Here is a 26748-nt window from a genome sequence, read left to right as displayed (position 1 = left end):
AAAGATTGAGATTAATGGGAGAACATTCACTCAGTGTTTTCTTCTTAATATTAGTAGTAAAATGTTTGATCAGACAATTTAAGATCTTAAATATTTAGATTTTAAATGGAGATGCAAAATAAATCAAACTATATCTTATTTAAGGGCAAAAGAAGGAAAAAGTATATATATATATATAGGAAACAAAAATATATTTACAGTAGAAGAAGAGAGAAACACTGGACATTATTTGCATTATTTGGCTTTGGCTTATTTGAAAATTATAATTTTTAAAACTTATTTCTAGGGCTGGGATTGTAGCTCATTGGTAGAGTGCTTTTCTATCATGTGTGAGGCACTGGGTTTGATCCTCAGCACCACATAAAAATGAAATAAATAAAGGTATTGTGGCCATCTACAACTAAAAAACAATTTTTTAAAAAGTTATTTTCGGGTATAGAGTTATAAAACACTTTACTGACCACCAAAAGAAATGATGTTTTGGGGTTTGTTTGTTTTTGTCTCCATATAAAAAATATTAAATTTTTATGATCAAATCATCAGTTATTGAATACATGTGATTATATTTACCTCTCAATTTGAAGATAAATAAGCTATTCCCTTGTATTTTCCCTGTTCTTAGATTAATTATTTCTCTTTTTCCTTCTCGCTACTCTTTCCCATTCTGCATGATTGTTCTAACCAGTGTCAAGTCTCTCACTCTTCCTAAGGAATAGTCTTGCTTTTGGTGATAAAGGGTGTCCAAAGAGTCTGTGTTGACAGTGGGATTGTGCAGCCTCCCTAGCTCCTGCAGCTGCTGAGAGGCAGGTCCAGGGAGGCTCAAGGAGAAGGGGGGTATGTGGGCTGTTCTTTCCTGCTCCCCTACCCTGGGGACAGGGCAGTCTCTCTCAGACGTGGGGTCTGTTAAGCCAGCAGCTCTGGGGAGGAGCACTTCCAATGACCTTCATTGCATAGGATGGTGGCAATTAAGAGTAGGAGGGACTGAGGTGAGAGCACAGCCTTGCTGAAAGTGTGAAGGAGAAACCATCCAGGTGTTTTGGGTGAATGCTCTTCCATATTTGGGCTCAAAAAGAAGTTTAAGTGTTTATTTTTGGAGCTAACTCTGGCTGTTCTCACACCTGGCAAAGAGGGGTACATTTGGTTATATATTCTACAACTTTCAAATTATTGATATAAGTGTCACAGATAGGAAGTTGGACTGGAGAGGCTGGAAGATTTATTCTGATCACAGAGCAGTTTACGGTGGAACTATTTTACAACTTCTCAAAACTTCCAAGATTCTTCCTTTCTATAAAGGGAAAATGAACAAGAGCTCATCATTCTTTTAAAACTCCTAGTCATATCTGAAAATCATGCCAGATACTTCTGTTTTTAGTACCTGATGGCTGATTTCCACATGTGTGACTGTTCTTTCTCTGTAGACCTGATTTATGTCCCGCTCAGTAGCAGTTAGGAGACAAGCTTTTCCACAACCAGCGAAAAGCAGTGCTCACAAAAACCCGCTGATGTGGACTGTACAGAAACACCGGGTAGATTATATCCTGTTTACTAAAATAGATAATGTAAGGAAGGAATCAAAACAGCTGGCCAGCCTGATTGTTTTCTGTCTTACATTGAATAATAAAATAAGAAAAGGAGAAGAGAATTTTAAAATTAGAATTCTTGCAAATATTCTTCTTGTGCTACTTACATGCAAATGTCATAGCCTAAATAGTGTAGAACAGCTGAGGAAGCAATAATTTTTTAAAAAAACTTCACATTTATTTGTGGTGAGAACACCTGAAAGATATTCTCTTAGCAATTTTCAAAGCAATTAAAGTTTAAAAACCCAAAATATTCATGATAAATATATGAAGTAAGAGCTAGGGACTTTGTTCTTTATGTCTTTGTGTGAGAAAGGATGGGGAGAAGGAGACTAGCACCTAGTAATTAAAATTTCATGATGATGCAGGAGACTCTCCTTGGGAGGTTGAGGCCACAGGGTTGCTTGAACCCACGAGTTTGAGAGCAGTGTGAGCAACAGAGCAAGGCCCTGACTTAAAAACCAAAAATAATTAAAGTCTATTTGGAGACCACCCAGACAACTGTCTTTATTGTGCCAGTAAATATTAACATTGATTTCTGAAACATCTTTATTTTTTTTTAGTTTAAAAAATAATCTCATCTTGGAGGGGTTGTAGAACACATAAATATAGGGTCAAATGAGGTATATAATATGAAACATATCACATTTATTTGATACAACACTTATTTTCACAAATATATTTTCTATTTAGGTGTTAATGAAAAAAAGGATAAAGTGAAAATAAATGTCTCTCGTATGTTTTTTGGCCTAGAGGCCAAATGTGTTAAACCAAATAACAGTTTAATTATAACCTTGTTTACTCAGTGGTTATCTGATTTGTTGGTTATTTTCAGGGTTCAGTTTCTATGCTAGTAAAAACATGTGATTCTTCTTCAATTTTTTTTTTTTTTTGGTACCATGGATTGAACTCAGGGGCATTCGACCACTGAGCCATATCCCCTGCTCTATTTTGTATTTTATTTAGAGACAGGGTCCCACTGAGTTGCTAAATGCCTTACTGTTGCTGAGGCTGTCTTTGAACCCAAGATCCTCCTGTCTCAGCCTCCCCAATCTCTGGGATTACAAGCGTGTGCCACTGCACCTGGCTTCTTCTGCAGTTTTAATTTTGGGACTTTTTTTTTTTTTTTAAGTTAGGAACTCTTTTTTTTTTTTTTTTTAAAGAAAGAGTGAGAGAGAGTGAGAAAGAGGGAGAGAGAGAGAATTTTTTTTTAATATTTATTTTTTAGTATTTGGCGGACACAACATCTTTGTCTGTATGTGGTGCTGAGGATCGAACCCGGGCCGCACGCATGCCAGGCGAGCGCGCTACCGCTTGAGCCACATCCCCAGCCCCAAGGAACTCTTGATAAATAAAGTTTTCTGGAAAAAAATTAGCATTTTTAAAAAATGTAGAATATACAATAACAAAGTATAATCATTTAGCCTTTCTATATGAGGCTAGTAGTCAATTTCTTTAACAACATCATCATCCTGGTAATCATCAAAAAGTGTGTGAGGTACTTTCTTACTGTATAAAGTAAATAAGTTTGCTACGATCTTACCTCTAGGATTTTACATCTGAGATAGGAAAATTGTTATAGATGAACATAAAGGTATCCAGGCAGCTGTGCCAATAGTAGACAGGAGTTTATGGTGCTATATTATAAAATATGTACAATACATTGGCCAATTATACATTGGAATAAGTAAAAGATGAATCATGGGGTTCATTTGTCTATAGCAGAAAAAGGGAAGGGATTCTTTTTCTTTTTTTTTCCTTAAGAACTTTGCTACATTCAGATAACCACTGAATAGACTTTGGGCATAGAAATACAATAGGGAAAACACATTAATTTGTAAGAAGGAGGCAAGCTGACTCACAAAATACCTCCTCTAGCTGTTAGCACCTGAAATCCTTTTAGTCAAAGGCTTCGTTTTTGGTCTTATATAGATACCTGTGGGAGAACTGTTCTAAATGGGTGTGTGCTGAGAAGATCAAGAGAAAGGCAACAGTGGCGGTTTGGAAATATACCAGTTGAAATAGGCATCATGACACATTTCTTTGAGTCTTAACAAAATTATTGCTTGAACTTGGTTTATTTTTCAGTCACTAGTGTATACATTAACCTAATGACTTTTATATATTGAAGGATAGAACACATTTTTATTTACAGTTGAATTTCTAAAAGTCCATTAAGCATAATATACTTGACTGAAATTTGAAAGTACTCTGATAGAGCAGTTTACCACTATCAGAGAATTTAGCTATTAAAAGCTTAGGAATTTGGGAGTATAAGAATTGGACTTTGAAATAAGACATGCTTATTATCTTGCCTTACCATAGATTTTTAAATCTACAGACTACAGGAAAATAGGAGCTGTATTACCAGTACTATGTCAACTGACCAAATTTAAAGTTAAATTGGGGTGTTGGAGGGGGAGCCTATTTTGTTCTTATCTGTGGTTTTAAATGAATGAATCAACTTGCTATTTTTTAAAATTTTTTATTTATTTATTTTTTGTACTGGGGATTGAACCCAGTGCTTAACCACTGAGTCACATGCCCAGCCCTTTTTATTTTTTGAGAAAAGGCCTCTCTAAATTGCTTAGGACCTAAATTACTGAGGCTGGCCTTAAACTAGCAATCCTCTTGCCTCAGCCTCCCAAATCACTAGGATTACAGATGTATGCCACCATGCCTGGCAATCATCTTGCTTCCAAAGTTTTAATTGAATAAGTTAATTGAATCAAAGTATTTTACTTAAGATAGGACCTCTGGCAAGTGCAATGGTATGTGCCTGTAATCCCAACTACTTGAGAGGCTGCAATAGATATAACAAATTTGAGTCCAGTCGGAAAATTTAGTGGAAAGAAGGGTGGGGGGCACTGGAGATATATGTCATTCAGTAGTAGTTCAGTGGTAAAGCTCCCCTGGGTTCAGTCCCCAATACCTCAAAAACATACAAACAAAAGATAGGACCTCAAAATGAAAGGGTAACTGCAGTTATATAACCATTTGTGCCAATAGGCTATAATCAGCCGTAGAACATTACTCTGTTGCCTGTGATTTCACACTTACTTTATCAATATGGTGGCCACTAGTGTCATGTGACTACTGCATACTTAAAACTATAGAGCTAGAGCATCTGAGGAGATAAATTTTTTATTTAAAAACTGATACTCTATTTGTTGGAAAATAATTATGTATGGTTGGATTGACATGAGTATGTGAACCTACTTTTTCAATTGTAAACTTTTTGAAATGTAAATATGGATTGAGCATTTCTGATGAAAATTTAGTAGCGTTGAGAGAAACTTCAGACACAAATAAACCACAATGGATTTCAAGATTTAGTATAAAGAAAAGAATGTTGAAACTACCTTCCAGATATAGTGCCTTAAAGTATATTAAGATTAATTTCACCTATTTCTTTATATTTTTAAAATAGGATTAATTTTTAAAAATATAAAATTTAAATTACATTGTGTGCTTCACATTTCTATTGGTCAACACTGACCTAGAATTACTGTCTGTGCTTTGTGGGTATTTGTTAAAAAGCAGTGTAAGGGGCTGAGGGTGTTGCTCAATGGTAGAGCACTTGCCTAGCATGTGTGAGGCCCTGGGTTCCATCCCCAGCATTGCAAACAAAAACAAAAATAAAATAATATGGTAGTAATGTGATCTCAAAAAGTCTTATTCGTGTTTATTAATCCATGTAATTGAACTCCAGTATGCAATAATTTAAGAAATATGGAACTATAATTACCATTGGGGAGAATAAATGATTCATCTTCTAGCAATAACATATTTTATGTAGAAACTTCAGTGTAAAATATGTAGCCCAACAGCCAGTCTTATCTCCTATATTGTTGATGTGGATGCATACTGATATATCCTTTGGAAAACAATGTTGTGTGTTAAGTTGATGTGTATGAAATTACCTATGTTTGATTGCTTTTAACCAACAAAAATAGCAGTTTTATGTGGTTTTATTAAAAATTACCAAGAACCTCAAAAACTGCCCCTACTTTCCCCTTAGCAATTTCACTTTGGGGTCTGTAACTTGAAATCTCTCTCTCTCTCTCTCTCTCTCTCTCTCTCTCTCTCTCTCTCTCTCTCTCTCACACACACACACACACACACATACACACACAATTTGTATGTGTGTAAAAACTAGGAAGACACACATGTATATAGGTATGGCCTGTGGTATCCAGGCTTCAAGACCCTGTGCCTTGGTATTCGCCTTCTTGGGTAGTCCCCTGCCACAGGGTTGGTCATGAACCAGCAGAAGTCATGTGTGTCACTTCTGAGAACAGGTTATAAAAGATTAGCACTTCTATATTGGGGGATGTGTCCCCCTCCCCCTGCCCCCGGTCCAATCATTTGCTCTAGGGGAAGCCAGCTGCCATGTTATGAGGATGTTTATTTAGGCAGCTCTGAGATTTCCAACAGCCAACTAGAAACTGAGGCGTCCCAGCAACCCCTAAAGGAGTCTGGAAGCAGACCCTCCCTGAATCAGACCTGCAGGTGACTAACACCAGATGACAATTTGATAGCATCTTCATGACAGACCCAGCCAAAATTACCCAGCCAAGCTGCTCTTGGATTTCTGACCCACAGACATGAGGAGACAATAAGTGATGATGTTTTAGCTGCTAAATTTGGGGGTCATTTGATACATAACAATAGGTAAATATGTCATCTGAACACAAAAGGTTCATTATACTATACATTAAAACAACAAACAACCAAACCTAACCTAAAACTAATCAAATGTCTGAAGATGGGACATTGAGTAGGTAAACTGTGGAATATTTGTTCAGTGGGATATTAGATAGTTGTTAAAAATGTTGGGTTAAGGGCTGGGGTTGTGGCTCAGCGGTACAGTGCTCACCTAGAACATGCGAGGCCCTGGGTTCGATCCTCAGTACCACATAAAAATAAACAAAATAAAGATTTTTGTTCTATTACAACTAAAAAAAAATTTTTAAAAAGTTGGGTTAACTCCATCCTCAATAATAAAAAAGACAGTGAAAGCCAATGAGGGGATTCAAAGAACCACTCAGAGGGAGGCACAATGAGAACTGCAGACCAGGGACTGCTTTTATAAAAATCCTATGCTAACCTTTATATTTTGATACCAAGAATTGATCCAGAGGTGCTTAACACTGAGCCACATTCCTAGTCCTTTTTATATTTTATTTTGAGACAAGGTCTCCCTGAGTTGCTTAGTGCCTCCCTGTTGCTGAGGCTGACTTTGAACTTGAGATCCTCCTGCCTCAGCCTCCTGAGCCACTAAGATTAAGGTGTGTGCTCCCACTCCCAGCCTTGATGCTAACCTTTTAACCTCCCAATGTTTTTTTTTTGTTGTTGTTTGTTTGTTTTCCTTTTCTATTTCTTCTCGTCTTTGCCTGTTCTTGTAGAGAATTCCATCAGAGTACCTGTAGTCTTTTACTGTCCAGCCTTCTCTATTGGGCTACTTCTTAAAGGCAGGCACTGGGTTGGAGCAAAGAATGAATACCAATAAAGTTTGGATAATAAAATATGCATTTCCCATGTTAAATTTTTAAAAAGTGGAATACAAAATTATAGGTAGAATGAAACCACAACTATGATTGTAATTCTATATTTAAAAAGTAGAAAACACCTTTCAGATGCAAAAAGTATATTTTGTAAAGCTCTGATTTCAATAAGTTTATTCTGTTGATTTCTTCTTTACAAGGGCATTCCAGATCCTCTCTAGTTTGTCCTTATTCAGCTTAAGTCTCAGCTGTTAAAAAATAAAATGCTAAATTGGCGGTGGTGTTGGTGGGCTAAATGGACTTCAAATTTTCTCCTACCTGTTATCTTTCAAGGTCATACCCAAGTCTTTACCTTTTCCCACTTTCTCTAGTCTCTTTTTCTTGACCTTTCCTTACTATGTTTTGAAGCTACTTTTTATTCTTTAACCCTGTAAATGCTGTCAGCTCATCCAGTTAATTGTAATTTCTAACTAGTCCCATTAACTCCAGATCATTGGCCTGTTTACCTCACTTGACTTTGTAAAGGAGCCCAAATAATTTTGTCTTTAAAGCAAATGTATATATACATGTTATGGTTTAAGTATGAGGTATCCCCCAAAATTTCATGTGTGAGACAATGCAAGAAAGTTCAGAGGTGAAATAGTTGGGTTTTGAGAGCCATAACCTAATCATTGCATTAATCCCTTGAATGGACTAACTACCTACTGGTGATTGTAGGCAGGTAGGGTGTGGCTGAGGGAGGTGGGTACTCTCCCCCTCTCTCTGTTCCTCTCTTCCTGGTGTGATGTTCTGAGATGCTTCCTTCCATCATGCCCTTCTGCCTTGATGTTCGTCTCACCTAGGGAGCAGAGCAATGGAGTTAGCCGTCTGTGAACTGAATCCTCCGAAACTGTGAGCACCAAATAAAGCTTTAATTCTCTAAAATGGTCCTTGTCAGGACTTTTGGTCTGTCTGGTAGAAAAAGCTGAACAAAACAATCCTTAAACTCTCCAACACTCAACCTATGTGTGACCAATGGCTGACATTTGGTAGAGGAAAGTAAGATAGAAATATGAGTTTAGGAAAAAATGATGTGTGAGGGGGATAAAAAAGCAAATGACATTTTTTCATAACATACAAATTCTCTATCCATGCTTTTCTTACTTCCACCTGCAATTGGAGATGTTACTCATTCAGCTTAAAATTTCAGCTAAAGTGAGTCATTGTTACTTATGGATGCTGCCTCAGATGTGTTGGTGAAGAATAAAGATTTTTGTGGTAGCCAACTTCTGATGGCCCCCAAAGATGCCTCCCTTCTAGTATTTACATCTCTGTATGGTCCCCTCCTCCACCACATCAAAGAAATACAGTAGAACTGAGAGATGCCACTTCCAAGGTTAGATTAAAAGAGCATGGCTTTCATCTTCCATTCTCTCTTTTGGATCACTCACATTGAGGTAAAACCCCTCATGGCAAAGTGAACTCCTCCTAACCCTCCCCTCAGTGTGAACTCCTCCTAATCCTCCCACAGAAGTCTGGGTTTTCAAGTCCTAGTTCAATTGTGCTTGCAGCTGATAACTGGGTGAGGTCTGGGGTGTACTTGGGTATGCCCTGGGTAGACTCTTACATCACTAACTTAAGTCTAAGTTCTGCAGATCACATTACATCATTGGCACATTGCTTAGAGTCATTCAATATTCAATTGATACAGGTTCACTAATTAATGTAGTCAATAGTCAATAATCCTAATATTTCTGGTACAACAGAGGCTGGCTTTGAACTCACGATACTCCTGCCTCAGCCTCCCAAGCACTGGGATTACAGGCATGAGCTGCCGCGCCTGGCTGGAAATGCTATCATTATTATTATTTTTTTAGATGTTGATGGACCTTTATTTTATTCTTTTCTTTATAAGTGGTGCTGAGAATTGAACCCAGTACCTCACACACGTTAGGCAAGTGCTCTACCACTGAGCCCCAGCCCCAGCCCTGGAAATGCTGTTATTAAAATCATACTGGTGTGTGACCAGGAAATAACCAGCTTTGACAAATTGCAGCACTAGAGGCTGGGATTGTGGCTCACTGGCAGAGCACTTGCCTTGCATATACAAGGCACTGGGTTCGATACTCAGCACCACATAAAAATAAATAAATAAATAAATAAAGGTATTTTGTCCATCAACAATTAAAAAATATTTTTTAAAAATTTGCAGCACTATATTTGTTTTTATCGTCATTTTTAAAGTCAGCTCATTTGTTACTTCGACCTAAAGACTTGACAAGAACAATTACAGGAGGAAAAGTTTATTTGGGGGCTCGTGGTTTCAGAGGTCTTAGTCCATAGAAGGCCAGCTTCATCCCTTTGGGGCTGAGGTGGAGGCAGAGCATCATGGTGGAAGCATCTCAGGATATTGCACGAGGAAGCAGAGAGAAAGAGAATTCTTCTCACAACAAAATATATACCCCAAAGGCATGCTCCCAGTGATCCACTTCCTCCAGTCCCACCCTACCAGCCAGCAGTTACCACTCAGTTAATCCCTGTCAGGGACTTAATTCACTGACTGGGTTAAGGCTCTCATAACCTGTTCATTTCACCTCTCAACCTTCTTGTATTGTCTCATCCGTAAGCTTTTGGATGACATCTAATATCTAAACAATAACAGGATGACTGATTATTGTTAATATAAGATTGAAACCCACATGGTAGCCAACTTTTAAATGTATTGTTTTAGCTGCTTTCTTTTAAAAAGTTTTAAAAATGATATTGTGTGGGGCATGGTGGTGCATACATGTAATCCAGTGGTTTAGGAGGCTGAGGCAGGAGGATTGAAAGTTCAAAGCCAGCCTCAGCAAATTAATAATGCCCTAAACAACTAGTGAGACCCTGTATCAAAATTAAAAAAAAAAAAAAAAAAAAAAAAACAGGCAGGGGATGTGGCTCAGTGGTAAAAGCATGCCTCAGTTCAATCTGTGGTACCCCCCCCCAAAAGATTTTGCTGTATATTTTTATGATCAAATAAAAACCCCAGTCCATCTTTAAATGAAAATAGGGTCTTCTTATTGAAATGACTGACTGTGACTCTCTTATACTTTTTAAATAAGAATATTCAAATACAACTTTTGCAGGGCTTATAAACAGAATCAAAGAGAGTTTTTGAAAAAATAAATAAATAAACTAAAAAGCCATAAAGTTTAATAAATGTTAGGTTTCCAGAGCCTTTGAATTCTAATTTTTAATTAGATGTGCTAGATATATACTTTTATTTCTTTTCTCATTTCTTTTTCCCCCAAAGTCTTGTGTTTTGAGTCCTTTTTATGAATTCTCAGAATCACTTAATTTTGCTCAAATCTGTATGATGAGTGGAAAAATTAATATCCATAGATGTTTAGGGAAATCCTTTTTTCCTCCCACTTTGCAGGCTAATTTTTAGGTTTTCATCAATTTCTTGGAATTCTTTCCTGGATTTTCTTATTTAACTACTATGGTGATTCTTCCTTTATACCCCAGAGCACAACTTCAAGAATTAAAAGTAGAAAAAAAAACAAAACCCAGCTTTCTATATCCAGAAAGTTTCCCATGGGTCAGTTAGGAAGGTATAAAATTTAAGCCCAAGGTTGTGAAATGGTGGTCGAGGCTGTAGCGAGTCCACAGATGGATGTGTTTCATTTGGTCTGCATTATGTTGCTCACATGGTATTCTTTAAAAAATAAAATTGTCAACACATAAAAGCTAGGCAATTTCACATTATAAAAAGGTCAGACAACAGTAGGCCTCTATTCCTACCTGGTGTATGTTCCTGTGGGGTCAAAGCAAAGGAACTGCTGCCCCTTGTAGATAGTGCCCTGACTTTTCCACTTTACTACTGCTCCCCCAGATCCCCTATTGTTCCTCTGGTTTCACTTTATTTTAGTTATTTGCCTGGGCCCTGTGGGCACCTGAATTTACTGCTTCTGATCTAAACAGGTAACTAGAAATGACATAATTAAGAAGAGAGGTAGGCTCAGTGGTAGAGCACTTACCTACCATAGGAGGGGCTCTGGGTTTGATTCTCAGTACTGGAGAAAAAGAGAGGGGGTAGGGAACTGAGACCCTTGTAAGCACTGTTTAAACAAAATATCTTTTTCTTGATTTGCCTAGGTTTTTTTTTTCCTTAATTTTTTTATTGGTGCATATTTTTTTACGTAATAATAAAATTCATTAAGTAATACCCAGGTAGGCTTGAAGCAGGCTCTGTTGCCTGGAGAGGGTAAAGGCCACTTGTCCTGCACAGCTTTTGCATGCGTGCCAGATGGGTATCCCTGCGGTTCCAGACTGGGGGAGCAAGCTCAGCCCAGGGGTGGCAGGTGGCTCCCCACACTTTTCCTTTTTAGTCAGCATAGAAGTCAGTTCTAATGTACTATTCATCCAGCACTAGACACTTCTGATTTTATGAAAGCTATTCATTTTAAAAGTTCTCCCTTTTATCTATGTTCTTTTGTTTTACAGTTGTATTAAGTGTTTTTAAAAAAATGATTCTAAGGTGAATATTTTGATCCACTTAATTTGTAACACTTCACATCTGTTAGTGACAGATCATTGCAAATCCAGATGTTATGTAGTTAGGAGACAAACAAACAAACAAACCAGAAAAGCCAGGTCCTAAGAACAGCACAGAATCAAATTATTAAGAAAATATAACAAAGAGGAATGAAGGGAAGGGAGAGGGTAGGAATAGGAAAGACAGTGGAATGAATCTGACATAACTTTTCTATGTACATATATGAATATACCACAGTGAATCTCAACATTATGTACATCCACAAGATTGGGATCCTAATTAGAATAAGATATATTCCATGCTTTTGTGTGTGTGTGTGTATTTGCATATATATATATATATATATATATATATATATATATATATATATATATATATATATGCTACTGTTCTGTATAACTAAAAAGAACAACAACAACAACACATACACACAAAACACTCAATGGGGGGGAATGCAATTGTGTAAGAGCAAGTACTTTTCACCCCAAAGTTCCACATGTTACTGTTACTCAAAAAGTTGCATGCACATAAGCCTGATAGTGTTGCTAGAAAGAATTATGGGAAAACCTGAGAGGGGCAGAGAAGTATGACGACATCTCCCCTGCTATCTCTATTCCTTCACTCAAAATGAGCTATTCATGAGGTCAAATAAAACAAGTTACTCCTTTACAAAAACAGCTGATCATCAAATTCTGGGACCTACATACATTCAATTGTCTACATGTGTATAATAAATGGCTTAGGTATTTGTGAATAAGGAAAGTACTATTGGATTATTCTCTCTGACAATTTGCAGTCTAAAAAATGGTCAAAAATAAATAACCCCTAACGTTTGAAAAATGTAACATTTTAACTTAAATGTAATAAGGGCATGAATAAAGGCAGCAGCTGAAATGTGAAGAGATAAATGAATGTTTCTTGTGCACAATAGTAACTCTTCAAAGAATAATTACATCTGCTTTCCTAGTATTTAAAGGAGACACATATCTCACCATTTTTAAAATAAAAAACTTTCTGCTTTATTGAGAAATAAGCTAAAAAATTTTGTGCCTGTTTATCCTTTATAATAATTATGTTAATAGAGTTAGTCCCAATGGTAGCTGTAAGTATGGATAGAAGATATGTTTATATTTCATCATTACTTTTAGTTCTGGGAATCAAACCCAGGGTCTTGCACATGCTAGGCAAGTGCTCTACTACTGAGCAATGTACCCAGCACTTTTTATTTTTTAACAAATAACCGTATTGAAAATTTGGCAAATAGGAAAGAAAAATATATTACTAACAATACTACCGATTCATTATAAATATTGTTGGTATGTTGGTATGATTTGTTATGTAGTTTTTTTTCTTTGCAAGTTTAAAGTTATGACCACCTTTTCATCTTGCTTGCCATCTAACAGTATAAGATTGTCACATTATTGCATATTAGGAGATATATTTTTAAAAATTAATTTTGAAGATTCATTTAAAATTCACAATGAGACTAAGATATTTTCAGATACTGAAGATAAAACTTCTTGGCTTGCAGATGGTTTTTGGTCAATCTGTTTTGAGCCTCTAAGTCTGTACATATCAACCTTTGATTTCATAAGTATGGTATTAAATGAACTTCCAAAAAATTATTTCCAAACTGGAGTTTAAAAATGATCTCCCTAAGATTTCTCCTATGGGAAATAACTTTTAGATATTCAGAATTTTTTTGCTTTGCTCTCTACTTTTTTCTTTTAAAGTAGAAAAGTGTAGGAAAAAGGAAAATGAGAGCAGGGGGATAAGTTGGGAAACACTTCCTGAAATGATATCCCTATGTACATTTCTCCTGAACACTCCACAGATTTGACTTCTGTCTCTGCTCCTCATTGGTGAGTTTAGTTGCCCTGAGCAGGGTCTTCTAGAACAGAACAGTGTTTTACTCTATTCTGTTTTCCCCAAATCTAACCAAGTTTGCAGCACATAGTAAGTACTTAACATTTGATGAGTGAAGGGAAATAAGAAAATATGTACCTATCAGAGAGGAAAGAATTATATCAGGATGTTTTCAGCTGTAAGTTACAGAACAGCAACTGCAAGTGGCTTAAACAAAAAGGACATTTTTTATTTCACATGACACAAAGTTCAGATTCAGGGCAGTTGTGAGGTTGGTGAGCAGCTGAACGGTGTTGTGGAGGACCCAGATGTTTTTCATTTTTGTACTCAGCCATTCTCAGCATATTGGTGATTTCTTCTGCTATAGTTGTAAGATGGATGTAGGAGTTCCAGATGTCATTTGCAGACATGAGCATGTCCAACAAAGAAGAGGCGGTATTTTCTCCTGTGAATCTCAAGTTTATTACAAGGAAAAAAAAACTTTTTGCAGATGCTTCCAGCTGACTTCCACTCAGGTCCCATTGGCCAGGATGACTTCACAAGCCCATGCCCTAGGCTATTTGATAGACACCGATAGTGACTAGTACTGAAATGCCAGAGGAAGCAATAATAGGGAAAAGATGTGCCACAGGGTAAAAGGTGGTGATAGAGGCAAGATGAAATCGCCTGTAGTATACCTAACACATAGTGTGATATGACTTAGGCCAATTTCATGCTTCTCTATATCTATCTATCTATCTATCTATCTATCTATCTATCTATCTATCTATACACACACACACACACACACATATATACTATCTCAGAATAACATTATTTTAAAGGAACAAGTATACCATTCAACAGCAGATCCCAACTTTGGAGAAGTAAAGAATAGGAAATTGTATATACAAAATTGCTGAAACCAGGCTGGGGATATAGCTCAGTTGGTAGAGTGCTTGCCTTTCATGCACAAAGCCTTGGGTTCAAATCCCAGCACCATACACACACACACACACACACACACACACACACATTGCTGAAACCAATCTAGGACCCTGGAAACTTCATTACCTTCATGGCAAATCTTCATCTAGGGCCATCCCTAGCCTTCCCCACATTGAATATCACTACTCAGGAAAGAACAGAAAATTTCTTAGGATGGAATTGGGTAACAATTTAGGAGAACAGTTTGCTTCACTATTAGCATTACAGTATTCAGGAGAAGGGGTATATGGCAATTTAGCAGTCACTTCAAGGAAAAGATCAAAGGCATGGAAATTATAAAGATAATAGATGTGTTTAAAAAGAACTTTGAGATTTGATTAATAGCACTTTTAAATAGTTGTGGTTTATTGCATATTCTTGTATCAACTACTAGAAACTATGTATAAAAATGAAAATATATGAGTAGATGAATTATTTTTGTACTTTCTTGATACAAATATTCAGCCCATTATATTCTAGTATAGGTACATATAAAATTGATATTACCATACAGCATCTGTATAATTTGGATTGAATTGAATTCTTAAGGACCATGTTAAAAATTAACAGCAAATATGAGTATTGTATTTAGATATTACATATACTTTATATTTTATTCCTTCACTTGTGTGGGGGGTATGTGTGTGAGGTACAGGAGGGAAACATTGATTATCTGTTTAGCCTGCTGTCTTGATTGCAGTGGTATCCCAGAGATTACTTCTGAGGAACCTGTTACGTAGCTGTTACACAAGATTGTAACAGTCTTTCTGCTCTTATCTTCTTAACAAAACAAAAAACATTTTCCTCTTCTTTCTGGTTCTTGAAATTACATATGAACTTCCCACTGCATACCATATTTCACACTGGATTTTAAAAATGGAAACATATTTGCTAATGAATGTAGTGTTAATTTGCAGAAGTGTATTGTTGGCACCCAGAGTTGAATGAGCTTGGCACCTAATAACCTTTCATTAATACCTGTTTAATGAAATAATGAATGAACTGCTTATTCAGTATTGAAATCATTATGATAATTTAAAGAAAACAAGTTTTGGACACTAACCTGTATTTGCTAACTTTTTTTTTTTTGAAAATATGATAGTACCAATCTTTTAAAAAATTAAGCACTACATTCTCTTCAAATGAAAGACTTTATATGCCAAGTAGCTATTTTAGCTTGACAAGACATTTATTTATAGTTAGGGAGCTACAAATCTGAGAAATAAAAGCATAATTTGAAAGGAAGAGTTTATAGAAATGAGTATAGGTGATTCAGTAAGAGACCATGAATGCAATGAGAGTAGAATCTGTAACTGTGTATGGTGCTTTATGCTTCTCAAAAGACATTCTTTATATACATATTATATGGGTCTGCCTGCCTGTCTCCCATTCTTTATAATTAAATATGTATTATTTTTATAGCTGTTATCCTTGGACACACAAGTAAATCAACATGTGTATTCAAAAGATATTTACTTGATTTCTGGTATGTAACATAGTTAATGTTTGGATAAAAGGAATAATTTCATCTTAACATTTATATTTTAAAAAGTATGTGGATCAGTTGTAAATCTCGTTTTTGAAAGTGCTTTTAATGCACAATGAAAACACAGCTTTTTATTTTGTATAAAGTGTTTAAAAAATCTTTTAAAAGTATTACAAGATGAAAGGAATTTAAAAATCGACATTATTGGCACAAGATTCATGTTAATGTTTACTCACGTAAATAGCACAAAATACTGCCTAATTAGTGTGGTTGGTAAATTTTTGGTACTTTAATTTTCTCTGTTATTGTAAACCATGCATAAAATGCTTGCCTATTGAGAAGTGCAGAATTGTCAGAGCTTAAACAGCTGACATCTGCTTACTCTCTTTAAAAAAAAAAAAAAAAAAGAATAACAAGCCATTTCAGCCTAATCTACCTCAAATGTGTTCATGTAAATGGAGGTCCATCTATTGACCTGTGTTCTTTTCAGCTCAGGATTGGTCCACATGGTTTATGAAACCAGGAAGGCTGATTTGAAATGCAGATGTCGAGAGAGTGAAGTCCACCCTCCCCTTTTTTCTTTGCTGTATCTGTCAGGGTGAAAAATGGCTTGCACAAGGGTCAGTCACCCATACTCACTTAATTACTTTTCTTGGACCCACAGAACTGTCACAAGCTGTGGTAGATGCAGGAGCTGTTCCTCTTTTAGTACTCTGTATCCAGGAGCCAGAAATTGCTTTGAAAAGGATTGCTGCTTCAACCCTCAGTGATATTTCAAAGCATTCTCCGGAGTTAGCACAGACAGTAGTGGATGCAGGAGCGATTGCTCACTTAGCCCAGATGATCCTCAGCCCTGATGCTAAACTGAAGGTATTTATAAAGAAGCCAAGAGACAAACAAACCAGAGTTCTAACAATCTAAAAAAAGAAAAAAGGAAATGTGCACAGATTAATATTCTACAGCTAAAAATAATTAGTAAATTATCATTGAAAACAGACATGAATATACTTATTATTCTATGGTTTGTTAATATATGAAAAGAATTATTAGAAAATAAAGAAGTGATTGGGAAAACTAGCCGCAATATTTAAAATTAGAAGTAGCATTGAGGTTAACATTAACCATTAAAAGAAAGAGTCAAATCTCAGGGTTGAATGGGACCTAAAGGTTTTCTAGCCCACCACCATAATATTCAAGTTTCTTTTGAAAATGGTCGTATTTATGTTAGTATTCTTTGCAGCTTTCCAAAATCATATTTTGAATTAATAGTCACCATTTTTAACTTTTGTATTCTCATATTTATACTCTATAAAATTTTTAAATTATTAATGTTAATAACAGAAAGTTCTTTGAAAGGTATCAAATCATAACAAAAATGTTAGTTCTGCTTAACCGTTTTTGTACTAAATTATGATGTGTCATAAATTTACCATTTATACTTAAGAAATTATCTTCATCAAAAAGTCATATTCTTTTATAATCTATAATAGGTAGAATTTTTAAATTAGAGAACAAATTTAGAAATTAGGGAATTAAAAAAAATGAATATAAGGCTAGGATGTAAAAGTCTCAAAATTCAGAAACCTTAGGTCATATTATTTAATTTTTTCCTTTTTTATAATGGAATTTGAATATTTAGCTATTTAAATTACATCTGAACTCTGTAGTGGACTAGGGGAATTCTATGTAATGTTTTTGTTATTTGTTTTTGTTTAACAGCGTCAAATCCTTTCAGCTCTCAGCCAGATTGCAAAACATTCTGTGGATCTGGCAGAAATGGTTGTTGAAGCAGAGATTTTTCCAGTTGTACTTACCTGTCTGAAGGACAAAGATGACTATGTGAAGAAAAATGCTTCTACTTTAATTAGAGAGATTGCAAAACATACACCAGAGGTGAAAAAAAGTTTGTTTGTTTTTTAAAAAAACCTTCAAGATACAATAATATGTAATTTTAGTTTTCAAATGAAACAGTTTATTTATGGGCCCGAGGGTTGTGCCACAGGATCTGGTTAGGTCAGGGTTTTTCAGCTCAGCACTATTGACACTTTGGACTAGGTGATTCTTTGTTGTGGTGAGCTATGCTATACATTGTAGAATGGGCTCTGCCCACTGGATGCCAGCAGCACCCCTCCCCACAAGCGGTGACAATCAAAAATGTCTCTATAGGTTACAAAATGTCCCCCAGGGGACAGAATTGCCCCCATTTGAGAACCACTGGGTCATAATAATGGAGTTTGAGTTAAAATTTCAGTTTTTAATCATTTCCAGCTTCCCATTTCTTGATTGTGGGGACTGTGGACTACTGTCACCTTATCATCTTATGTCAGCTGGGAGTAGTCAGAATAGTATACCTCTAGGTTGGGATAGACCACAAAGGTCCACTGATATAACATGACCACTCTATCAGCTGTTCTCACATGATCATTTCCTGATCTGAGTTCTTAGATGTGAAAGAATTAGAGACAAAGCAAGCTGTGTTGATTCTGAAGCTGTATCTTTTTTCTGTATATATTTTGACTAATCAAATTTCATTTCATTACACATTAAAGTCTCATTTCTTATTTCATCTTTATTTGGTTGATATTTTTTAAAAATGGAAGAGCATGCAGCTCCTAATAATTGTTAGCAAAGGGGGGGGATAATTAGGTTAGCATATTTCAAGACTGACATTGTCTTTCAGCATTCAGTGATTAATCTACTTCATACTCACACATTGTGATTGGGGGTTCAGTAGTTAGCTAGTTATGAACTAGCCCTAGGCTTAGTGTCTAGGTGAGGAATTTTGACAACCATTATAATAGGGATAAAAGTTGTGCCATCGATGCATGAAAAATTAAACCGAGGAGTAAAGACTCTCACAGTGAGTATATTTGTGTGTTTGAATTAGCAGGGCTATTATATTTGTGTATTTCTTTACTAAATACCTTAGTTTCTCTAAATGATATTTCAGTTTTACTAGTTGTTTTAGGTTCTAAATAAAGTGTGGCTACACTAATATTTAAAGATGATTGTATGCTTTCCAGCCCCGATTGTCTAGCTCTTATTCTTTTTTTCCAGCTTGCACAGCTGATAGTTAACGCAGGAGGTGTAGCTGCTGTGATTGATTGTGTTGGGTCCTGCAAGGGAAATATAAGGCTGCCTGGCATCATGATGCTCGGTTACGTGGCAGCTCATTCTGAAAATCTAGCAATGGCAGTGATCATTTCCAAGGTTGGTTCGTTCTTCATTTCTCCTAGTTATTACAGTAAGATATTCTAAGACAGAACTATACAGATTGAGACTCTTCCACAGAATATAAAATATAACTGATCACAGCAAAAGAATTACCTAAAAAAATTTTCAGTTGTTTCAATGTGTTTTTCAGTGCTTACATTTCCTAAAGCAATCCTTGATGAAAGATTTGGGTCACAAGAAATTTAAACTTTTACTCAGAGTTTCATATCCACTGTCTGAGTATTATTATTGTAATATTTAAATACAGAAAATAGTATCTTACAGAATCGTGCATATTTACAAACATGTAAAGCATAACTTGGTTAAAAACTAATATAAATTATATGACAAGTAGTCATTTTCACTGTTCTGAGGTCTACACATCTCTTCCTCCCTTTCCTGTCATTTGGAAGGAGATGGCAATGGCTAGGACACCTTTTTAAATTCATTTTCACTCAACTTTCATAAACTCATTTCTCAAACTAGGCCATCACAGCACAGGTCAGACATCAGTGCTCTTTGTTTCCTAGGGATTTTGCCTTATCTCGGTTTACAACTTTCTATGAACCCATCATAGGTGCAGCCCTGGTACATAGTAGGTGCTCACGAAATATGTTGATGAATAAATATTGATCTGAAGAACGCTTCAAAGGCTCTGTGTGCTTAAAGTGTGTGTGGCGACCCTTTAGGGTGTGGGTTTCTTATCAGCGTAGAAAACCTGCTGCTGTATGTTAAACAGAAATGCGGATTTTTTTTTATCCCTTGCTAATCCTCAGAATAAAAAGAAGTCTCAAATCTTTATTTTCTACCTATTCCACGATGATTCTTTGCATCACTCCCTTTCATCCTGTTCTTTTTCTTTTGTTCTTCTATTACCACAGGCTGTGACAGAGACTAGAGTAGTAGTGGTGCTTTCGGAAGAGTCACAGTAAGAATGTTACTGGGGTTTTTTTTTTGATCCTCCGTTCTTTTGTGGAAAGTCAGAAAGCTCCCGCGTAGGAGGAAGGATGAAGGCCGCAGCAGCTGCCTGTGCTGCCTCCCCGCTCCTGCTAGCTGCCCGGGAGGCTCTCCCCTTTGGTCTAGGGCTGCTGCTGGCCTTTCCCACCTGGTTTTGTTTTTCAGTTAGTTAAGATCAAGGTGGCGGCAGCAGAGGCGCACCACCCAGTAGTGCAGCTTTCTCGTCTTTTCCCGTGTAGCTCTTCAGGGACTATTAATAACGCCCTACATTTAAATAACGCTTTATAATTTTTTGAAGCACATTCATGCTCCTTATCTCACTTGTTATTCATAACAGTCGAGGCCAATAAGGCAGAGCTTGGGGGTCAGGTGGAGGCCCGGCTGCTTTTCTCCTGAATCTTCAGTCTCCTTCTATCACAGAAGGACAGGCTTTCTGCAGTCATTTCACTCTGAAGACAGGTCTGACCTTTTGTATTGGCAGACATGCATTTTTAGTTGTAGGAAAGAGCAAATGAAGAAATATGGCAGTTCTCTTTGGGAAACTGGTCTTAATAACCGAGTTAAAAGATGGAAGAGAAAAAAGTACGTATGATGATTTGGGCCTTCTCTATGGTGATGACCATGTGAATACTGTTTTTTTGTGGTACTAAATTTGAGGTGATTACTATAGTCTCAAATTAGTTAGAAAATTATCCCTGTGCAGAATCTGTGAATTAGAATTTGATTGGGGTTATTTGATTTTTTTCTTGGTTATATGGACTGTGATGTGGCTCTTTAGTTAATTGTATCTTTATTATTTAGATGAAATTGAAGCCTAAGAGTAAACTGTGAGCATATGCTATCTCTGTGACAAAAATAATCATTTCTACTTTGACATTCAGTCATGTTAAAATCAGCAAAACTATAACTTAAAAGTTGACCAAAATTAATGGAAAATTGTTTATATACTATTTCAGGAAATATATTAGTGGATATATTTCATTTAAAGGTATTTAGTTAGGTTTCTTAGACATTTCATTTTAAGTCTGTAGTATTTATTCTGTTCTCAGATGTATGTTACTTGGCAAGAATATACTTTTTTTAAAGATTCTAAATTAACTATTTTTTTAAACAAAGGAAAATAAAACATTTTAAGATCCTAAACATTTTTAATTTGTCACAGTGGAATCTGGTTTTGCCTAGTCTGTGACATCTGTTGTTTGGTTAAATGTCCCTCTATTTGGGGGGTAAAAGCTAGTAGAGATATTCGTAGTTAAGTTGGATTGTTACAGATAATTAAGGTAATTTAGTTCTAGTGATTTTATTGACTTAAGAAATGACAGCCCCTGTGATGTGCTCATTTATTGAACCATTTAGGAAAAAAAGGATCAAGGCTGAAATGATTTCTTCTAATGTTTGAAAGACACAGAAGACTCTTTAATCCTGCTCTAGATTTATAACACTTGCTCTTTTGATCACCGCTGCAGGGTGTACCCCAGTTGTCAGTCTGCCTGTCAGAAGAACCAGAAGATCATATTAAGGCTGCTGCTGCTTGGGCCTTAGGACAGATTGGGAGACACACTCCCGAACATGCACGGGCTGTCGCCGTCACAAATACTTTGCCAGTTCTTCTTTCTTTGTACATGTCACCCGAGAGTTCTGAGGATCTACAAGTGAAAGTAAGTGCTTTATTCTGAAGGGTTATATGACTATTTGTTAGATTTTTAACTCATTAAAAAATCCATAATTTTAATTTTCCTTATGGAAAATATTGCTTTTATGAGCCAAGAAATACAAATTTAGCTGAGCATGGTGGCTCACATGACTCTGGAGGCTGAAGCAGAAGGATAGCAAATTCAAGGATAGCCTATGTAACTTAGTAAGACCCTGTCTCATTAAAAGAAAGAAAGAAAGAAAAGAAAGATACACAAATTATCAGAAGAATTGAGGTTTCTCTTTTTTTAGAAATAGGTTACCCTTGTCTCTGTAAATCAGTGATATATTTAAAGAAATCTGGGTCTAAAGTTATAAAATGAGTGGCTGGTTATTGCCTTCTACATTCCTGTTCACTTTTCCTATAAAATAGGAATTAAAGAATAGTAGGATTTTTGAGTTGGAATTTGCTGGAAAGTTCTTTGGTCCATTTTACATTAAAAAAATTTAGTCCAAAATACTTTAAGGTGCTTTTCAAGGGTGTAAGGCAACTAATTGGAAAGTGTCCCTGAAGTTATATATTTTACCTCTCTTAACTTCAAGTCTACCTGATTTTTAAATTACATGTCTTGTCTATTTGTTTCTTTAAAAAAATCCACAAAATTCACCAAATCATTTTTATTTTTGCTTTGTTTATTTTGGCACTAGGGATTGAACTCAGGTGTGCTTTACCACTAAGCTACATTTCCAGCCCTTTTTATTTTTTTTATTTTGAGACAGGTTCTCCCTAAATTGTTTAGGGCCTCACTAAGTTGCTAAGACTGGCCTTGAACTTGCACTCCTCCTGCCTTTGCCTCCCAAGTCACTGGGATTATAAGGGGTGTACCACTTCTCATTTAATCATTTTTAAATAGGCAAGTTTAATAAAAAAATATTACTAGCTACTAAAGTGATATACAAAACTTGAATATAAAGTAGGATGGATTGTTTAATAATTTTATACTGTCAAAGAAAAAATATTTTCCAGTGTACTTCCTCTTAGGAAAACATGTAACCTGTGTGTGTATGTTACTAGGGATTAAACCCAGAACCTTATACATCCAAGGTAAATACTCTATCACTGAGCTACTTGCCCAGTTAAAATAGGTAACTTTTTGAAAGCAGCTTGTGGAATTGACTTGGATTGAGGAAAGCTCATAGAAAAGACAATTTAAAATAAAATTAAGGGGCTAGGGATGAAGCTTGGCAAACATTTAAATTTTAGTTAAAACAGTAGATTAAATGCCAGGCACGGTGGTGTACAACTGTAATCCCAGTAGCTCAGGAGGCTGAGACAGGAGGATCACGAGTTCAAAGCCAGCCTCATCAACTTTAAGGTGCTAAACAATTCAGTGAGACCCCATCTCTAAATAAAATACAAAAAATAGAGCTGGGGATGTGGCTCAGTGGTTGAGTACCCCTGAGATCAATCCCTGGTACCAAACAAAAAACAAACAAACAAACAAAAAACCCAAAATAAATTAACAAATAGGAAAACACATTTACTAAAACATAACTTTAGTTGGTATAATGAGGCAGGAAAATAACTTAAACTACCTAGGTTAGGGACTCAGAGTTATATATAATGAGTCAGTTATTTGACTTATAAGTTTTACAAAAGTGAATTTATGTTCACTTGGTGATGTTTGAATATTTTTTCTCTACAAATACACTGAAGGAAGTTGACTTCCAAGATTAACATTTTTTTTTTTTCAATTTGTAAAAGACTTTTTAGATCAAAGCAGTGATTTAATAGATTTAAGGCTTCCTTCACATGACCCCAACATTGAGACAATATTGGCAGTGCTTGACAGAGAGAAAAAGATTGTGTTCTCTAAGGTCTATTCTAGTTCAGCAGGTCTCTGATTCTTTGAATTTCTGATAAGAAGCCACAACTCCATTTCCAGTTTTGATTTGTCTATGCACACACCCACACACCTTTGTCCAGGTATGTGTATACATATATAATTTCAATCTATGTATGTCATCCTCTTTTAACCTCATATTTCTTAACCCATTATCATTATTTTTCCTTTTTTCTCCTCTCCTCCCCAACTTCTTGTACTTCTTTTCTTTCCTCAGTTCTCCTCACTTCTCATTCCCCTTCCCTTATTTCCAGTGATCCAAAGACTCTTGGCCTCCTCTGCAGGCATAAACTGGGCCTAGGCTGTAATAGTAATTGTGTTCAATTTAGAGATTATTAATAGATAATTTATTAATATTTAAAAATAATCTCTATTCTTTCAGATTCCTGCATTTAACAACTTTTGTTTTAAGTTTTGGAAATAAAATGAAAGAATACATGTAATAGAACATGAATGATTAATGGTGGAGTTAATAGTAATTATAGCTTGAGAAACCCTTGTAAATAGTCACTTAGTAGTATATAAAAATTACATAGTGCTACCTAAGTTTATATAGCTTGGTTTTTAAAGATTATTATGTAAATATCACTGGAATAAAATAAATTGGAAAACTTCACTTTTTAAAGCAAGATAACCTTTATCATGTTTTAGTTTATTGTAGGTGGCTTTAATAGGTTAACTTAATACTACAGTTCTTTCTGCTTTTATGTGACACAGAATTTACTTTCAGGAAATACACTGGGTACTAAATTAAAAAGTGGATCTTTATAAGGCATTATCCTGTTAGCAATCTTCCCAAGACTTGAAGTCCATCTGAATATTTTCTTATTGTAGGGACTTAATCATTCCTTTTTCTTTCCCAAGTTCTCTTGAATTGTACCAGTTGTTGTTTTAGTGGCTTAAGAATGAAGTCCTTTCAAGCCTGTTTGATTTGACCCTCTCCCACTAGGGAAAAGTGTATCCAAGAACACCAGGAACTCGCTAGTGGCATTTCTCATTTGTTAATCTGTGGCAGCTTTCAAATTACGAGGCCATGTTGAAGTTCATTTTGTCCCAAAGGCATGTCAGCTTCTGTAAGCATTCTCTAATTGGTTCCAGTCCAGCAGAACCAATGAGCAGCCTCATAGAATTTCTCTCATGTTGTCACTTAGCCTTATTATTTGCCTGCTCTTATGTTATTCCAAATACCTTAATCAAAGCAATACAAAACAAAACAAAAATCTTTGATCTAATAAACTGATCTGTATTTATTGTGAAAACATTTAGGCATTTTCATTTTCATTTGTTTTAATTTAGCGGCATCATTGAAATGTTCCATTTTTAGCTTGCGGCATTTGAATCAGTTTATTGTATTTAGTTATAAAATTATTTCTAATATATTTAATGTAGCTATTGTGTTTTTGTGTTCGTGGTTATTCCATCCTCACTTTTTAATTTTTTGCATGGTATTGGGGATTTAATCCAGGGCTCCTGCAAGCAAGGCAAGCTACTCCACCACTGAACTCTGTACCCCAGGCCCACTTTACATTTTTTAGCAGCTTTGTTGAGATATAATTTGCATACCATACAATTTACCCAATTAGATTTATATATACTACAGTGATTTATAGTTTACTTACAAGATTGTGAAACCATCACCATAAACTAATTTTAGAACATTTTTATTCCACACCAAAGAAATGTTGTGCCCTTACCACTCACTCCACATTCCCTCTGCATAGGCCCAGGCAACCATTAAAATTTACTTTTGGTATCTGTGGATTTTTGTAATCTGGACATTATGGAATCATACAGCATATGTGGCCTTTTGTGTCTAAGTTTTTTACCATGTAGTGTGAGTTTTAAGATTCTTCCATTATAGCATATATTAGTATTTTCCTTTTTATTTTCAAGTAATATTCCATTGTATTAATGTACCATATTTTGTTTATCCATTCACCCATTGATGGGCATTGGATTATTTCTACTCTTTGACTATTATGAATTAGGCTGCTATGAATATTATTGTACAAGTTTTTGTGTGGATGTGTTTTCATTTCTCTTGGGTATATACCTCTTGGGTCTTGGGTAACTTCAATATTTTGAGGAACTGCCAAACTCTTCCAATGTAACCATACCATTTTATATTCCCACCACAAATATAAGAGGATTCCAATTTTTCCATATTCCTGGTAGCTCTTATTATCCTTATTTTTGATTATAGCCTTCCTAAGTGGGTGTGGTTTGGTATTGCATTGCAGTTTGATTTGTGTTTACTTAATGTTTAATGATGCTGAAAATCTTTTCATATACTTTTTGGCCATTTGTATGTTTTCTTTGCAGAAATATCTATTTACACTTTTTCCCAGACAACAATAAGTATTGACTGCCATGTGGAGAAACTTGAACCCTCTTACATTGCTAGTAGGAATATAAAATGTTGTGGTTATACTGAAAAACAGTTTAGTAGTTTCCAAAATATTAAACATAAACATATCACCATTACCCAACAAGTTCTATCAGATATCTACCCAAGAGAACTGAAAACACTTGTATACATAAAGACTTGCATATAAATTTTTATAGCATCATTATCATGATAGCCAAAAGTTGATATAGCCCACATGTCCATCAACTAGTGAACAGATGACCAAAATGTCATAAATCCATATAATAGAATCCTATTTGATGATGAAAAAGAACAAAGTACTGATACATGCTACAACATAGATAGAAATTCACAAACATTCTACATGGTGAAATATTCCAAGCACAAAAGTTTACACATTGCATGATTTAATTATTATGAATTGTCCAGACAGCCAAGTTTATATAGACAGAAAGTAGATTAGTAGCTGCCTGAAGATGGTGGGGCTAAGTGGAGGTGGGAATGAGGAATGACTACAAATGGGCCTAAGACTCTTTTTGGGATGATGAAATGTTCTAAAATTAGATTGTGGAGATGGTCACATGATTCTGTAGATTTATAAAGTTCATTGAATTGTGTATTTAAAAACCAGTGAATTTATTATATATAAATTGTATCTTGGTAAAGTTAAAGATCTTAAACTCAGAAATAGACATGTAAACAAAATCTTAATTAACTGATATTTCTTTCATGTTGAATAAATAGCTGATT

At 35.5% G+C, this 26748-nt stretch overlaps 1 protein-coding gene across 2 annotated transcripts in view; it reads left to right on the top strand.

The window, feature by feature from the left end:
• Positions 1-26748, top strand: part of Spag6 (sperm associated antigen 6) — a 65635-nt gene that overhangs the window by 27359 nt on the left and 11528 nt on the right. For both annotated transcript variants that reach the window (XM_046422990.2, XM_046422988.2), the window contains exons 5-8: positions 16589-16794; positions 17644-17817; positions 18982-19134; positions 21561-21752. In XM_046422990.2, coding sequence (XP_046278946.1) covers positions 16589-16794; positions 17644-17817; positions 18982-19134; positions 21561-21752 — 725 coding nt within the window. The remainder of the gene's footprint in view (positions 1-16588; positions 16795-17643; positions 17818-18981; positions 19135-21560; positions 21753-26748) is intronic.

Source organism: Marmota monax, unplaced genomic scaffold, assembly GCF_021218885.2.
Source record: "Marmota monax isolate L192 unplaced genomic scaffold, Marmota_monax_Labrador192_F-V1.1 WCK01_AAM20220418_F8-fsc00098, whole genome shotgun sequence".
NCBI lineage: Eukaryota > Metazoa > Chordata > Mammalia > Rodentia > Sciuridae > Marmota > Marmota monax.
This window is presented reverse-complemented; position numbering and strand designations above follow the sequence as displayed.